At 41.0% G+C, this 18,530-nt stretch overlaps 1 protein-coding gene across 2 annotated transcripts in view; it reads left to right on the top strand.

Annotated features, from left to right (window-relative positions):
• The window catches only part of KIAA1143 (KIAA1143 ortholog), a 97,400-nt gene that overhangs the window by 7,598 nt on the left and 71,272 nt on the right, over nt 1-18,530 (top strand). The window contains exon 3 of one of the 2 annotated variants that reach the window (XM_088165759.1): nt 1,629-1,789. In XM_088165759.1, coding sequence (XP_088021885.1) covers nt 1,629-1,789 — 161 coding nt within the window. Of the gene's footprint in view, nt 1-1,628; nt 4,067-18,530 lie in introns of those variants that run through there. The other variant, XM_014878431.2, reaches the window with a different exon arrangement.

The following is an 18,530-nucleotide window of genomic DNA, read 5'->3' as shown; positions in this document are numbered from 1 at the left end:
TGGTTTGGAAAAGACCTCTAAGATCCATGGAGCCCAACTTACTAACCTTGTTTAGCTTTGCTGCCACTAAACCATGTCCTCAAGTGCCATGTGTTCTTTGAACACTGCAAGGGATGGTGTTTCCACTACTTCTCTGGCCAACTTGTTCCAATGCCTGATCACTCTCACAGTGAAGACATTTTTCCTGGTATCCAATCTAAATTTTCCCACATGGCCATTTTTTGCCCTAATGCTTGTTACTTGGGAGAAGAGACTGATGCCTATCTCATTACAACCTCCTTTCAGGCAGTTGCAGAGAGAGATGAGGTCTCCTCTGAGCTCCTTTTCTCTGGACTGAACAACCCCGGGTCCCTCAGCTGCTTCTCAATAAGACCTGTGCTCCAGCTATCAACATGTGCACCTTTTGGAAGTATGCATTCCATAGAAGCCATTGAAAGAATTGGTGCCTAGTTTTTCAAGCTAGGTTTCTTATTTAAGAGGGTCTCTGAAACTTAAGGCATTCTAAGTGAAATTTCCCACTGAAATGGATATCTTCATTTGTACTACCACACAACCATTAAGAGACCAGATTTATTAGTTGTATTGTTTTGAGAATGCACTGAAGAGAGTTTTAGCTAGTGCTGTGTAGATAACACTGAAATGTTAAATCTTCTGCTGTAGTGCTGATATACTGAGGAAAGAACTTGTGCTAAAGGGAGCAGTTGTTATAGTTATTATTGGTTATAATTAAATAGAACATAATCTTGTCAAACACATTTCTGTTGAGCAATGAATTTCACAAAAGTAATTTAGGAAAAATACCTTGCACAGAACCTATGGCTCCTTAACATTTTGTCACATATACATTATAGAAATTGCAAACTACTGCAGCATGAACCTTTGTGTCTGATTCATGACTTTACAATTGTACTTTATCTTCCAGAAATACTGCCCTGATGCTGTTACTTATGCAGTAGCTCCACCTGATAATCAGGGAAGGGACTTCTCCTATTGTCTGCTCCTCTACGTGTACTAGAGCAAAATTAGTCAGTTGGAATAGTTGGGTGATTTTGCAGATACAAAGAAACTCTGAAACTCTCATCTATTATGATAATAAACAGGAGGTTTATTACCACATGATCTTTTCAGGTGTCTCAGCAAGACAGAATATATTCGGGAAAAAAGTTTTTCTAGTATATGTGCCATTTTGTTACTTAAAGAGATGGCATAATTCTGAAATAAGTGCATTTATTGTCATGAATTTTACAAATACTGAAGCAGAGTGAGAGCATCCTATGAAATTGTCAACTCCATTTTGATAAGTGGATGCGAATGGAATGTGTGGGAAAAGCTCTACTGTTCACAGGCTCTTCTAAGTTAGAGCTCCGGTTAGTGAAACTCTGTTTCTAATGGGAACTGCGGGAGGATTGTCTTGAAGGGCTGGCTGCCCTTGGAGCAGGTGTGTTTACATGAAGGACATTCATTGATACAGAGTTTATCACAAAAAAGTACATTTCCATGATCGTTGTATTCTCTCAGAGGTCTCACTGAACTTGGTTCAAGGTCATGGTATTCAGGATAATGGTGAAGGTCTGTATGTGTTTGTGAACACGTGCACATGATTTCTGACTTTATTCTCTTTATTACAGATGATGAACCAGAACCTGCGGATGGAAAAATTTTGTTCAGGAAACCAGCCAAACGTTCATCAGAGAAGTGTTTGGACTTCAATGTAAGCTCAAGTAAGAAGATGAAAGAAGCAAAGAAAACGAAGACAGAAGCAACTACTTCTCAGAGTACATCTAAGCAAGTAAAAAACAGCAGCCTTCTCTCATTTGATGATGAGGAAAATGATGATTAGGGGTTGTATTTTTTTGTATTTTACTTGACCTCCTAAAGACCTGAATAACACTGAGGGCGTTCATAGAAATTGAAGCATGGTATCTAAGTCTTCTCTTACTTTGTTATAATCCAGCTAGAGAAGAATAGTATAAAATTAGCAAGAGCTAAGTCTTTGCAGTTGGAACTGTATGTCATGGCTTTATTTTAAAAGAGAATTTAACCATGTATGTAAAAGCTATTTGAGGTCACAAATGAGTAGCAAAATATACCTGTATATATTCAACTTAAAAATTTTCAATCAATCCATCTTAAAATGCCCTCCATGACTAAAATGTATTTCCTCTATATTGAATAGTCTTAGTTGACAGTTATGTGATTTTTATCTGTTATTATTGACATTCAAGAGAGACACTTCATTGCTGTGAAACAGAGACTGGAGTTTTCTGTCTTATAGCTTAACAAAAGTTTGCACAACCTTTGCATTTGTGATTTGCAAGATTAGCTCTTTGCAGAGCCTTGCAGTAAATGAGGCTGCAGTTGCTAAAGTCATGTAGTCTTGATCCTGTCTTTGGTGAATGCAGTCTAAGAAACATCAAATTCAATTTGAATTGGTTGTGATAGCAAGGTATAAAGACTTTGTTTCTAGTTGATGGTATCAACTAATGCAAAATAAGCCCAAACTGTTGGAGATTGTGCACTTTGGTTTTGATACCGATGAGCTCAGTGGATTTGTGGTGTTTTGGGGTTTTTTTTAAAGTACATTTGTTCAGTTAGCTACTTATGTGTTCATAATTATTTGAGATCTCAGGCAGCTTGTTTAAAAAAATATATTTCATCTTTAAGCTGTGGAAAAGCATTAATTTAGCTTTCTTCAAGTAGGGAGGAAGTTGTAAATAGGGAATTTAAATGAAGAAACACCATAGCTGTGTGTGTGTGTTGGTTTGATAGTTTCTGGGGCAGACACTCCAAAATGAGTTACTGACCCTTTTAGTTTTAACTGCTCCCCTTTTACCAGTAAGCAGAGATGAAAACAGGAACATATAAGTGAGAAAATAACAGTTTACTAAAGAAATTAAACAGCAACAGGCAGGATAACAGTCATCACTAGGTAAAAGGTGCTGAATCCCACGGACTGCTCGGGAGGAAAGAAAACAAGATGGCAGAGAAACTCCTGCTGAAAATATTGGCCTCCATAGAAGACCACGTGGTTCAGGGAACAAAGACAAGCTGGTGAAGAAAACCCTTCACCTGACCATGTAGAGGAGAGAGAACAAAGGGAAAAAAACCACCACAGCATTTGAAACTGTAATTATAAAAGTCCCTCTTCCCCAGACAGCAACCAACGAGGAACAAGGACAAAACAAAAAGAAACCTGGACTCCAGACCCAGTCAAATGCTGCTAATCCATTTGCTCCACATCACCTGGCAGCAGCTCCACCAATGGTGGCAGCTGGAACTGGTCAGTGGATGGAACTCATGGAGGGACTTGACCTCCTCCTCAGCAGAAGATGAGAGGCAGATGCCTGGGGCAGCCTGAGCCCCATGCCCTCTCGCTGCAGCTGAGCACTGCTGGGGGGCTGGAGTGACTGTATGGAGCAGGTGCTGTTCTGTTTTGCCCATTGTGGTGCCGTGGCTGGCTGTCCCAGGTGACAGCAATGAAAAAGGAAGGAAAAAAGGTCTGAAAAGAAAATCCTCCCTGGCCCAGAGACCAAAACAAAGGGGAGTTTCTGCCTTGTGCTGCCTCAGCTTCTCAGTAGCTAGCGGGAATGAAAGAGAGGCCTGTGTGAATGTTGTCCTAATTTTAAAGGGATCCTGGCATCTCCTGCCTCCATGAACCTGAGGCAAGATCCTCCAGATCTGCTTCTGACTCCCTATGTCTTAAAGGGAGAGTAACAATCTCAGGCAGATGGCCGTAGAAAGAACATGATAATTTCAGCATCTTTTCTGTAATAGGACAGAAACGACACTGAGAGCTGATGGGATTTGGGAGAACAAGGTGTGGAAATGTGATTTGTGACTTTGAATTTATTTGGATGTATGGTATGTTCTGTAACCATAGGAAACCAGTTCTGCTGCATGACAGAACATTTGAAATTATTTGGCCTGTAAAGCTTCATTGAGGAGCAAATTTCAACTTGCTGTGTGAAACAGCTGGTTTTAGTTAGGTCATCTGGGAGTAAATGATAAATTATGCTTTCTTTTAAGTGGTCCAAATATACTTTAATAAAAATTTCAGTACATGAAATTATTTTTTTTTGTCTCCTGGTATTGGAGCCTCTTGTACCTGCTGCCTGTCTCCCCACACACCAGCTTCCTGCAGCATTACATCAAATGCAAGTCTGCAAGCTGTTTCACACTGTTTGTGTGAGTACATGTTACCCTGATCTTGAAAATGAATGGATCTGTTGTCCTTTCAGAAAACTGAAACCAGATCTAGAAATGGATATTAAAGTCTTGTTGCACTGGTCATGAGAGAGGTGCTATGTGACAACCTGATTATTCCCATGAGGACATGCTACATTGGTAAATACATAATTTATCTGTATTCTCTATATAAAAGAAGAAAAAAATTTAAAGAAGTGCAGAACCAAACGTTTACAGGGATTAGTATTTCCATTTATTTTATATACTTTAAACTTGTTTGAATCCATTAAGAATATATACAAATATATATGTACATACCCATGAGTAATCTTGTAGCCTTCCAGCAAACAAAAGGAATATTTGGGCATATGTCAACAATGGAGTAAATACTCTGATTTGATGAGACTCGTCTGAAAGAATGAATTAACCATTGGCTACTTACTTCAACTTTTCTGGTTCTGTTCATCAGCATAGAAATGTATTTGCTTACATTTTTCTTCCATAACCTGGAAGCTCATGACTTGAGCTGTGAGACAGTTTAGGAGACATGGCTATTGAGATAAATGCTTGCCAAGGCCCAGAGGGCATTTGGTTTTACCTTAAAATTAGAGCAGTTGATCTGGCCTGTTCAAAATAAGATTGAGATCTTGTTTGATTCTGGACAGTAATTGCATTTAAACAAAAATTACCATATTTTGTGAAAGAAGCGGGAGACTGCCAGTAAAAGGAGGGTTACCTTAAAGTACGGAGTACAGTACGTCTGCTAATTGAGTGTGGTACTTTTGCTTAATCATGTTTCTTGCTCTAGAACCTCATGACAGATGTCTGGAATGCAAATAAATTGCATTTACTTGGAAATAATGAATTAAAAGGCATTTAATTTTTATTTAGGCAACACAGCAGGGGAAAGAAAGGTGGATACGGAAACTTGGTTTCTTTCCTTTTTTCGGACTGATTTGTAGTGCTCTGACCATGAGGAGACCTTTGTATTCATTGTATTTCACTCCCAGTTCACCTAACAATAACTAATTGAATAGATTTATTAAGAGATGTGAGTGATGCACAAAAGCATTTTAATCAGGTAGTCATGTGAAAAATCAGTGTTTTTACCATGACACACCAGGAAAATCACACACACTATCAACTCCTCATGAAACCTGTGATTAAAGAGAACAATTACTTGTTCATTTAGGGGAGAAATGTGAAACTCTTAAGCAATCACCTGTCCTAGTGGGCCATGGGAAAATAATAATTGCAACTTTCTTGTAAAGGGGAAGCCAAAGTTCAGTACATGGAACATGAGGCTAGAACAGGAAACGACAATTTTCCTGGGTTTTCCTTCTCTTTTGCTCTTGTTTGCCCCCATTCCCAGTCCTTTTCCCCTCCTGTAGTAGAGAATGTACATGCATTTATTTTCTCATGGAGTTTGCCCAGTTAAATGTGAGAGCAGTGCTGGAGGAGCAAGGTGAGAGTAGCTGAGGCTTGTTACCCAATACAGGAATCTTGGTCAGATGTGGCCTGTTGCTTCATATGGGAATCTTGTACAGTTTCTATTAATAAAATACTTGAATTTTCCCAGTTCATTAAGACCAAAACATTCATTGATGATGTTAGCTGAGCAGTGAGGTGCAACAAATCTGGGAAACTGTAGTAGCATTACAGCAACAGATGCTTATAATGGAGGCTTTTTACTCTGTAAAGGTGCTTGGACATCAATAGGAGAGGTGAGATGCTCTGTCATCTTAATTTCTTTTGAAGAACCAGGATCTTTCTCTAAATTATAGGAATCAAGGTGAATCATCAAGAATGCTGCATTCTTGATAGAATGAGCAAGAAAATGCACATGTGGGCAGGTGGCCAGGATTTCTTACCTTTGGTCGTATTTCTGAAATGAAAGCAAGTTTGTTGTACTGCAAAAGTTCATTTCATTGGCCTAAAGAGGAAGGGATGAGTCAGAATTCTATTCTGATAGGTTTTTTGTCCAGCAGTTTTCCTAGAAATATCATTTGGAGGATCAAAGGCTGTGTTTTGCAGGCACTGAGCACAAGAAGCCTTTATTTAGCAGTTTTAATTACAAGTTTTTTAAGTTTCATCACAGGACTTAATGTCCTTTTTTTACAGTGCTTCAATATATTCCTGTTAGGAAGCTGCAGATTTAAAATGAAGCAGGAAGCAGTAATGCCATCGTTTCAGCTGATTATTTCCCTTATGCTGTAGTGTATTAACTAAGTAATGCTTCACTTGGCTGTGCAGAGCCAACCACGTTCTCGAGGACATCAGGCTTGCCAGCAGATGAGTCATTACCTTTTGTGGTAATTTTGAGGTATGATGTGCAGCCTCAGCAAGTGTTTGTCCATTGAAGTTGGTTAATAACCTACAGGCCTCTCCTGTGGCAAATTGCCATAAATCAATCCTTTGTGCATTCAGCAAACGGAAAGGCTGGTGTACCAGCTGTATCATCCCTTTATTCCCATTCCTAGAGCAAGGTACTAATCTGCAAAGACATTTTTAATGTTGTAGACCTTCCTTTGTACCCCACTTCCTTGAGAGCATTTCACAGGCAGCAGTCACAAAGATAGCCATTAAAACCAGGGGAGACACACCATAGGGTTTTATGTGACTGCAACCTCCTGTAGGCTTCCTCAAGATATTGAGAACGTATAAAATCTCAGAGCCAGCCTCTGGGAAGTAACTTCCTCCTGGGGAAAATGAATGGGACCAGCCAGGAAGATTACACAATATTGAATTTTACTGTTATTTACCTTACTGTTAACATATTTTTTGTTGAAGATAAAGCAACAGCTGGTAAAGCAGTTCTTTCCCTCTAATCAGAAGTGGCTTTGGTGCCATTCCAATCCATATGGCAAACGATTTGTTTTCCTTGACTCTGGTGTCAGTCCTCAGTGCCATGCCTGATTAGTTAAAGCCGTGGGCAAGAGGGAGCTACCTTGTAAGAGGCAGAAGTTATTAGAGGAAGTGTTGTCAAGCCTCTGTAGGATAACGGTGATCACTGCACACTTTTAGTTTTGATATCATGAAAGAGTTGTTCCCTTAGGGACAGCACAGTAACAACGAACTTTAAAAGGGCAGATTATAAAACTATGAGGAAAATGGTTAACAGCAGGCTGAAGGGCAAAGAGAAGTACTTAAAAACCATAGAGATCTGCCTGGAGGCTATTTAAGAACATTGTATTAGAGGCACAGATGGTTTGTATACCTCTGAGCAAAAAACAGCCTATGAGGAAGGATGAAACTCACAGGGTTACATGGGAGAAAAGCGTGAGTCTAGAAAGGTTGAAATGCATCCTTTAAAGATGATGACTGTCTGAATGACAGACAAGGGAGAGTGGGGAGAGCTGGAAAGTCAGTGCTAAGGAGAAGACTATAGCAGCTGCTGACTCTGGGTCCCCAGATAAAACACCGAAAAGAGTTTAATAAAGTCCAGACCACTCTGCCTCTGAAGACTGGGCTACTCCAGATGAGACTTAACCAGAAAAGGCAGCATACTGTTAATCTGAGTCAGCTAGCACAAGCCAAAACCTTAATAAAGCAGTCTGCATTTTTAATATGTTACCAGGCTAAATTTAAGAGTAAAGGAGTCGATTCAATCATAGTTACTCTATGCTAGGACTTTATTTTGACCTTGTGTTTTATGCAGTTCCAAAAATGCTTTCAATCTTTGCTGAAGAAGTTAAGAGATATAAAAAAAAAAGAAATTGAACAGTCCTAAAAGCTCTGATTTTAGTAGAAGAAAAAACCCTACATAAAACCCTAGTAAAAGAAAAAACCCTACCTGTTCTGACACAGCTTTGGGCTGAGAGAGAGACTATCTGATAAGGATGAAGTGAGGTTTGCAACAGCATTTTTACACCGATGTATGATTGGACAGATGTGGAATTTTATTGTCATATATCAGAAGAAGAACACACTGATTATAAATTAGACAGGGAACATCTTAAGTATCACAAACCTGATGATGTATGCAAAAAGAGTCCCTGTGAAATCAGTGAAAGCTGTTTTCTGGTTTAAAACCAAGGAAAGCCAGAGGAAGGTTAGAACAACTTACATTTGCAATAAAACCTCGATGCACACAGTCTCACTGGAACTAGAGCCCTGGCATCTAGGCTGCTTTATTCTGCCCTGTCAAATTGAAACAAACAATTCAGCTGCCCGAGTCCCTTCTTTTCTCCTCTGACATGCCAACTATCTTGAGAGATTAAACATTGTTCTGATGTGTGCTGCAGCAGCAGCAGCAGCTTTATAATTTAAGGGCTACATAAAATTTATGGAGCACTGAGAAGAGCTTAAATCAATTTTATGATTTTCATAAATTATTTCAGGTATATGAACTTTGTGCAGAAAGCCAGTGATATTTGAGCTGTTTATCCAGTGGACAACAACATTGAAAACAGGGATTTTCTAAGGCACCTGTGGGAATTATGTATCCGAGTTTGATGGGAGTTAGAAGACTTGTTCCTTTGAACTCTGTATTATTCCAAAGTAAATTTTTAATCATTCTAAATTGCTTAAAATACTTGGTAAAAATCAAAATTAGAGTATTGGGTTGGGGTGGTTTTCTTTACAAGAACCAAGTAGTTATTAGCTGCTATAAAGTTGTTTATTTTAAAGGCACATCAGTCTTAAAGTGCAAAGCGTTTTAAGTGTTAAAGTTCATGCTAAAAGTTTTTGGTATAGAGTTTTAAATAGAAATAAAGTTTTAATTAGAAGTGGAAGTAGCTTTTGGTGCAGGGCTCTGGGAGGGCTGAAGTTGCAGCCACAGCTCTTATCTTCTTTAGAGTCAGGATGATAGTGGTGAGGGGAGAGAAGAAAGAAAGAGCATCTCTCCCCAGTGCATAGATTCTTATACACAAATTACCCAATAAATTAAAAACACGAATACGAACCATTTCTTCTTAACCTATTAGAATTCTAGTTTCTTAGCACGCCAGTTTATGTATAAACTATGCATGTATCTGTTTTATCTAAAAAATGTAAGCAATATTCTTACAATATTTTAATTATGTCTAAAACTATGTTCTTAGAGCCTTCATGGAGACTTGTTTTCAAGACTTGTTCTCTACACTGGTATCTAGGAGTATGTTTTTAAGCTCTCACTGAAACTTGTTGATCCCTCTCTGAGGAACTCAGAGAGGCCTCTGTTTCAGACTCCAACATCAGGAAGGTGAAATTCAGAGCAATTTTGAAATTTCATTTAAATGCTTCATTCAAATGCTTTTAGCAGTGGATGGATAGCCTGTAATTCTACTTCAAGTGACAAACCAGTCAGGCACTTGTAGAGTTAAGCCTTTTCTTACAATAGTGTATTTTTGGGTTGTTGTTTAGTCCCCATTTACTGAGGAACCTTGTTCTGTGTGCTTCACACTGTAGCTTCAAATTATTCCAGCTGCTAAAGAGAAGGATCTGCCTGTAGAGAAAGAGAAATTAGCTGGTTCCTTATAGCACATGTCAAGATTATATAATAGGACAAATATAATTCCATACATTACAGATATGAATAGAGATTGAACTTCCCTTCTGGACAAGTAACTAGAGCTGATAGGATGCATTTCCCATTTCATCCTAATTTTGGGTGTTATTGGTGATTGAAAGAGCTTTCCTCTCTCTGGGCATTATGGTCATCAGGATACAGGTAGGTTAGAGACCTTTCATCTAGTTGGGATCCCTCTGAGCTATAATTTTCATGTATAATTTTCTGCATGTTAAGCTGCTTCAACTCCTCTAAACTAACATCACTGTGCTTCAGATTATTTCACATTGAATATACTAAACATGGTGTTAATAGGAAGAACCACTGCGGAATTCCTGTACACTGGATGGGCAACTTGGGATAAATTATTTACTGATCTTACTACATTGCTTTCAGTAAAATTACACTGATAGATACTGAGCTCCTTACTAAACCTGAACAAGGTAGTCTGAGTTAAGTGGGTTTAAATTCAACGAAGTTAAGGGTGGGACACTCCAGGATCTTGACACTGAATTTCTGTAGCCAACAATATACATAAATAACGGGAGCTTCTTACTCAGTGGTCATTATTCTGCAGGAGGGGATTTGTGACTGCTGAGTTAAACACTGAACACAGTCCATGGTGTGAGGAAAGCTAATGCAATTTCAGCTCTATAAATTAATGTGTCATGGAGAAGAAATGGGAAATAATCTTACCCAATTATTCTCTGCTTCAGACCTTAGCTGGAGTAATGGGTCTACTTTTGTGCACTATACTTCTAAAAAGAAAGATACAGTCCAATTGGAAATTCCAACAAAGTAGTGGCTTGATCAGGAGTCTAGAAAACGTGAACTGTAAGACTGAAAGAAATGGGTACTACATCTAGAGAAAGGAGACGCAGGGAAAGGAATAGGAATGTGATACCAGTGTTCAGGCATATAAAGCTTGCTGCAAAGAGGGAAGTTGTAAATTGTTCTCTGTGTCCACTGGGAATACAAAAGGAGCTAACGGATTTAAATTGTAGCCAAGGAGATTTAAGGAAGACATTAGGACAGGCTTTCCATCTTTAACAGTAGTGAAATATTGAAACAGATTGCCTGGGGAGGTTGTGGGATATTCATTGCCAGACATTTTTAAGAGGTTAGACAAACTTCTGTCAGGAATGATTTGGGTATAATTGATCCTGCCTTAGGGCAGAGGGCTGGACTAGATGACCTTGCAAGGTCCCTTTCAGCTCTACTTTCAATAGTTCTCTTATTAGAAACACTGACGTCATATTCCTAGGACCTCACCATTCCTTTCAAAAGCAAAAACATGCTATAGCCATGGCAAGAGTCAGATTTAAACTGACAGTGTGTGGGCAAAGGTATCAGCTCAAGGTTGATATTCCACCTTTAATTACTAACACTTCAATATATGCAACGCAGATGGTCTTGTTCTACAGCTAAATATTTGTGAGTTACGTTACTATGAGTTTTTTGTGACCTGACTGTGATCTTTAAAATGGCATAAGAATTTGCTCCTTGTAAAGTGTATTAATCTTATATATTGAAACTTCCTTTTTGTCACTTGAGTAAGTAGCAGGCAGTGCTATTCGGCATCTAACATGTTCCAGGTGGGTCACTCTCATTCCACATGCCATGACACATTTGGCCTCTTGCTATGTACTCACTCACTCACTCACTCACTCACTCACTCACTCACTCACTCCAAAGCTCATTCCTCTGCTCCAATTTATCATGACGCTGATGCTCAGCTTCATTATGTGGCTGTGTTTAAATAAACTAATGCTTCTGCTAATGTGCTTGGTATCCTTCTCTCCATCCTCAGACACTGGATATCCCTCCTGCTGCTTTCTGCTCACATGTTCTTTTATTCCTGTTGACAAATTTCATTTTCATCTCTTTTGCTGCTTTCCCTTCAAGATGTGCTTGCGTTACAAACTGCAGTTCAGCAGTTTAGCAGTTGGATTGCATCCAACTATTATCAAATGCCACATCTTTTAATATCAGGCAGAGCAGCTTGAATTTTCTTCCTCAGAGTGCTGTAAAAGACACACTGATAGGTTTTCTGTGCAAATGCCAAAAATAAAAAAAAAAGCCTAACAAAAGATGGAGGGGTGTGAAGCAAGCTGAAAAGTCTGCATTCCCAGGATTTTCTATTTTCTCTGATTTCTGGATTTAGTTCATGACCCAGCTGATGAACTATGAAACTGTGGAACCATGCCAGTTTCTAGCAGCCAAGAATTTGTTGCTGTCACTTTTGTGACTAGTAGTACCTTTATGTTCAGCTAAATAACCAGATGTGTTTTTATCCCCAAAGGTCATGCCTGGCCATTGATGATCACAGTATTGCCAAGCCCTTGGATTTGTAAAAAATCATTGTCAAACCATGAAGTAGTATGTATATGTCTGTGTGTATATGTATATATATATATATATATAGATAGATAGATATGTATGTATCTACTATATATTTGAGTTTGAATTTGGCCTTTCAGCATTCATGGCTTTTGAGTTTTTCTGTACAGCTACATGAAGAATAAAAACTGAAGTAAAAATAAAAACAAAACCAGTATAAAGCTGGGGTTTTTGTACACTCACATAATGCTTCCAGAAGCTAACACATGAAAAAAATTCAGCTTATACCATGAAATCTGGTAGTGCTCTAACTGGATATTTGGCTATTAAATTGTTTTACTGTGTCCTTCAGAGAGAAAGATGCTATCAGTTGTTTTTCATAATGGTGAAATGCTTGTCAGGATGCTTTAAGACACCCATTACTCTATGTATCTTTGCTATTTCTGTATTAAAGGTGTTCATATGCACTGTAGCTGTGGGTACTACATGTGGTTTGCCCTAGAGGACTTGTCTTAATTGCCCTGGGCTTTGGATCAGAGCCCAGAGTAACTTTGGCCGTGTTTGTTCATCTCTTTTACTCAAGACTTGTCCTTCACATGTTTTGGAGGTAGATGGACAAACAACACAGATACTCTGGTGCCTCCAGGTCACACGGCTATGTTCCTTATCCATGTTGTGCGTTCTTTGTGTGTATTCCCCAGCTTCTGCTGTGATTGTATATGCGGGGGGATAAAGTGTACCTCCAGGTCACTGCTCCAGAACTCATGTGCCCCCAGAGTTTCAACTTGAGATGCACTGGCTCAGTAAAGGCTTTTGTCTAAGGGCAGATTTTCCCCATGCCACTTGCTTCTACTTTGTGCTTTGCATTGCTCAACACACTCCTCTTCCCTGTGGGTACCGTCTGTGGCAAGGGATCCCTTGACCCTGAAATGCAACTTCATTCATTTTGCCCACTAGATAATACTGAAGTTGAAGGCAAATCTTTTTATTTAGACACAGCAACTGTGATAGTTTCCTGCTCCTATCAAATGTTTCCTGTGCAACAGTGCTTCTTAATGTCTTATTTTTCCATATTGACACTTTTTGGTAGCAATGTATTTGAATTGTGAGTGCCCTAAGTATATTTTCATTTACCTTTTGGGCTGTTTGCTCTTTAGTTCTTCTTGCCTACTACAGCCCCAGCACAGAGACTAACAGATCAGCCAGCTAATCTGCCTTGCAAGGAGTGAGTTCACACTTGCAAGTGCCTGTTCACTGCACGTCCTGAGCAGAACCAGTGTGAGCGAGCATTTGCAATGTGAGACTGCTTCTCAAACTCACCAGTTTAAGGTGTTTACAACCTGTTGCACCTCTGCAAACCTCCTGTGTTGCCCTCTTTTCCCTCAGCTTTGGGTTGGCACAGACAGAGGCCAATCATGCCTGTGAATAGCACTCTGTCAAATTCTACAGCTCCTCTGGACCTCTAGGGAGTTCAGAGAGTCCCCGATGGCAGCAACACCAGCTGAATTTGGGGTTTGAGTGAGTCAGAGATTTTTATGTGTGGATGGAAGCTTTTTAAAGGCACCTTTCAGTGCTTAAGAGCCTATGTAGGTTCTAATAAATAAATGCTTTTGTCTCAGATGTTGATTTTAGTGCAGTCATTCAGTACCACACACACAAATACATACCCATTCTTGTTGAATTGTGAGGTTTAGAAAGCCATTTTCTTAATCTTGCATCACAAGTTTGCATGGCACCTGCCCTAGCGGAGCCATAATCTGAGCCACAGACTCTGGGGTACTACTTTAATACAAAAATATAATAGTAATTTCTAAATGAATCAGGGAGATTTTAAAATCAATTTTCTTCAGCAAACAGCAATTATTGAAATGGTTGCGGTTATTGCTGAGGACTGAATGTATAAAGTGCTTCAAGATAGAGAACTGGATTCTCTAAACATGTAATTCTTTTATCAATAATCCTTATGAGCAGTCTTCTTTCTACCCTCTCCCTTTTGCCAGAACTCTCCCCTCTATTATCTACTGAGTTCATTTGCCTTCTGGATCGCTGTGGATTTGTTGGCATACAAATTAATTTTGTTACTGACTAGAACGAACATTTGGAGGATAAGTATGCCATTGCTATACCTAAAAGTAATCAATACCAGTACTGAAGAATAAATATTTTCTAACCAAGTAAGCATCCTCTTCAGCCTTATTTACTTTTTCTAAACACCACAGGACTGTATCCTGTGAACAAAGCAGTGAGGGGCAATAGCATTTACATTTGTTACCAGAGGAGGATTGGGAGAGAAACTTCTCTCCTGGTCTAAGCTCTTCCCATAATCCAGCTCATCAGTCACTCACTCATAAACAGCCTCTGTCTAGTCTTTGACTGCAATGGTGATAATTGTCTGTCATCAGTTTATTACCTCCAACACAGAAGAAAGAAATCCGTCCTTGAAGAGCCTTGATGTCTCCTTGGGAATGGCAGAGAGTAGTCTGCAGCTATGGCTTTTAAGAGAGAGCATGTGGTGGGACATTATGGTGATGTGCTGCTTCAGCCTGTGATCTGTTCTGTGAAACGAGTATTATTAGCATGTAAAAAAGCAAAGGAAAGGGGAAAGAATAGCGAAAAAGTGGTGGAGTTTGCCCTGTTCCTGGCCTATTCCACTGGCCAGTTCCAGCTTTGGGACCAATCTTTGGTGCCATTTGGGGTTATTCAGGTTTTGTTTGCCCAGAGAAACCAGGAGATTTGCGCTCGCTTGTAGCCAGATTCTGTCTTCATTTAAGCCTGAAATGAGTCGGGGGCGAACAGAGCGTCAGAGACGGATTTTGCAAACTCTTTCTCGAGGGTTCGCCAAGGCCATGCCTCCCCATGCGAGGCAGCCGGCCCGGGCGAGCCCCGCTTGCCGCACCGTCGGGCCGCTCTTTCCCGGCGCTGCCTCCGGCCGGCAGCAGATGGCGGCCACGCCTCAGGCTCGGCATCGGGGCCGGGCCGGTCCCGCGGGGCTGTTGCGGCTCCGGGAGCGCTCGGCTGCGCTGCCCGCCCGCAGTACCGAGCCCTGCCCGGGCGTCTCCTGGCCCGCCCTGCCCCGGCCTGTCCTGGCAGCACACGGCGCGGGGCTGGGGTTGGCAACGTTATTCTGTTTGGGTTTCTCTATTTCCCCGTGTCTTCCCTTTTTGTCCTTCCCTCCTCTGTCTCCTACATATGTAGGATAACCCCTTAAACCCTGCTGCTCGGGTTTGTATTTGATTTGGGACGGGTTAGAGCAATGGTTTCCGCTGGTGAAAAAGCTGTGTTCTTGGGTTCAGAAAATCACAGCAGCACAGAACATTGTGAGTTGGAAGGATCATTGAGTACAACTCCTGGCCCTGCACAGGACACCCCCAGAATCACACTGTGGCCAGAAGCGTTTGAACTCTGCCTGGTTTGGTGCTGCGACCACCTCCCTGGGGAATCTGTTCCAGCCCACAGCCACCCTCTTGAGTAAATAACCTTTTCTAATATGCAATCTAAACCTCTCCTGACAACTTCAGGCCATTCCTTCAGGTCTTGTCCCAGGTCGCCAGCAGTCTGCTTCTTGAGGGCTGCACCGTGGAGGTACCTGCAGTACTCCCTGTTCCCACTGTTCTACCTTCGTTGGCTCGTGCTGTGCACTGTGCTACCAGGGGCTGGTGCCATTCGGAGCTGGAGCCCAGGGTGTCAGGGCCTCAATGCTGCTGAGCCCCAGCGGGAGGATGGGGGCAGGGATGAGGCACACCAGGGCTTGCACACTGCTATGGTGGCTGACCACCATGACCCAGGATTAGTGACCCAGCTGATGGGTAAGGCAGAGTCAGGCCCCTCATGTTGGTTAGGGATGGGTGGGAGATCAACTGCAAAGAGTATGGGCGACTGTCTGTGGAGCACCCAGTAAAAGGATCAAAAATGGAGCTTAGCAAGACAGCCTTTAAATCCAATGAAGAAAAGTTATAGTGGAAAAGAGACTCCTTTCTGATGTAGGGTACTGGTTATGGGCTGTATCTTTCAATTATTATACACACAGTTGGAAACTTAGTTGAATGAAAAGTCTCCATTGGCTTCAGTGGGAGCCTCCATAACAGCCTCATGGTGTGAGGGAACCATAGCACAATTCTGTGTGCTACTGTTGAAACTTGAGTATCATCAATATCTGAATATTGCAAGTTCTCTTTGATTTGGCTGGCTCTGTTTGCAGTGCCTTGACCTGTTATCTGTACACATTATTTAACACTTATCTCCCAACACAGATGTGGCCAGAATTTCATTAAGCAGAGAAAACTGTAGTTGAATATTTAGGCTGAAGTGCAATTGGTAATGCAAAAGCAGTGGCCCTAGCAAGGTGTGATTTCTAATATGCTATAAAGTGCAGAAGAGCTCAGGTCAATTAATCAATATTTGTGGAATTGCAGAATAAAATTTTCAACTACTGGATGTTTGATACCTGGATATTTAATCATTAAACAATGTATACTTACGAAGCCTGTATGCATAGGTGCCTAAAAAGGCAGTGTGTGCTGGAGACATAAAGTCCTGCTGGAGACATAAAATCATTCTGGAGTGATAAGATTTTCTGACATCTCTGAATCTGACCTCTTATGGGAATAGGATCCATACACACATCAGGTGATGAAACTTGCACGATATGGAACAGCTCATTTAAATGAATGTGCCATTTTTGTGGCTGCCTGACTACTCACAGATTCTCTTGAGTGCTAGTCCAGTCTTTTTTGAAATGAGAACAGTAAGATAGCTGTCCTTAGCAAAACATGATGAAACCTGTCAGTGAGCATTCTCACATGCTGTTTTCTCTTTGTTTTGTAATTGTATTTTTAAATAGAATGAGCAGCCACTGAGATTTTGAGCTGAACACTAGGAATGTAGACATAGGAAAGCCAGTCCTATGTCCACAAAATCCACCTTTCCTTCTGAAAATATCAATCCCATAACCTTGAATGCTTTTTGGACATATCTGTAGACTTAACTGAATAAAAGCCAGGGATGAACAAGCCATTTTGTTTCTCAAGTAAATAAATACATCTGTATTATTAAACATGGATGTCTGAAGTTAAGTGTCAAAAATATTTTTTTTTTTATTTCATAGTATCTGTTCTCTGTACTCTCTTTGGTTTTTTAAGTGCTAGCTTTTTAGCTTTCTGTGGCAAAGACCAGTCCTTTCTACATATACAACCTCCAATTGCTTCAGCAGAGCACTTTCTTTAAGCACCATGTCTCTTGAGCATTTTGAGGCATTGAGCACAGCTTCCCCAGCCCCACTGTTGGCTGCTACAGTCTTGCTGATAGGGTTTCACCCAGACAACATTGAGACACATACCAAAGAGCAGGGGGAGAGGAGGAAGAAACATTATCTTGTCTCTAGACACCTTTATTTTGTTTCACTTTTATTTCCCTGCCACTGGGAAGCATAATTTCTGTATCGGCTGTCTGTCTTCATCTGTGAGTGAGGGAGACAGTAGTAAGCCAAACACTAAGAGAGCAGAGCCATCACTGCTCCTCACAGCTCACAAACAATTGGACCTGTGGGAACAGCCTTTGCCACTGAATCACTGCAGGCCAGGGATGATGCCACAGCCACTGAAGTGAGATCTCACTTAAAGATGGAATTTTACCACTCTGCTTTCTCTGCCAAGGTGACTGTTTCTCCTTGGGTGACTGCTCACCTCACATATTCCTCTGATTTGCCCTCTTTATACTCCCAGTAACAACAAGGTACTCCTAAGTGCATATTATTGCAAATAAATGGGCATAAATATCTGTTAAGAATTACAGAAAGTGATGCTACTGATAATTAAATTGGCAACCCCATCTGCTGTGCAGCTGACCAGGGTTAGCTTTGCTTTACTTCAGCAGCTGTATCCACGCTGTCTTGAGGTGAAACTTAAGTTCCTCTTTGCCTGGCTGGCAGGCAGTGATCTTGTAAAGTGTAACTCTTTGAAGGCAGGCCTCTTTACATGGTTAAGCACGTCCAACATGCTCCAGGACCACCCTGCACACACAGGGAGCTGGGCCCCAAACTACGGGGGCAGCAGACCTCCCAGTAACTAAAGCCACTCCAGAAGTTGTTCTTTCAGAGAGCTCCAGATGAAACCAGAGAGGCTGTTTATTTCATGTAAAATAGAGGTTTAAACGCTCAGGCATCCTTTCTAATCTAGAGCAAGGGGGGCTCTGTTGGTTGTATTGTGGGTATATTACTCTATTTCAGGAAGTCTGAGTGTGGGGCAGTTTTCCCCCCTCCCAGCGGGGGACCACAAACAGGTGGCAGAGTTTTATGACCATCTGGGCCTTCTCAGATTGCTAAATGGGTGGGGGAATCCCTTCTAGATCCTGCCCAGCTGAGAAGGGGATTCCAGGGGGTTCCTACTGCAGAAAAAGCTGACAACCCAGTTCTGCTCTAATTGCAGCATCAGAAGGGAGCAATACTAGAGATGCAGATGATGGAGGGTGTTTACTACTCTCCACCCCCCTTCCCCCCTCTGGCTTTCTCCAAGAAGCCCTT

This window comes from Sturnus vulgaris, chromosome 1 (assembly GCF_052056855.1).
Source record: "Sturnus vulgaris isolate bStuVul1 chromosome 1, bStuVul1.hap1, whole genome shotgun sequence".
Classification (NCBI taxonomy): domain Eukaryota; kingdom Metazoa; phylum Chordata; class Aves; order Passeriformes; family Sturnidae; genus Sturnus; species Sturnus vulgaris.
The sequence above is the reverse complement of the archived record's forward strand: the minus strand, read 5'-3'. Positions and strand labels throughout refer to the sequence as shown.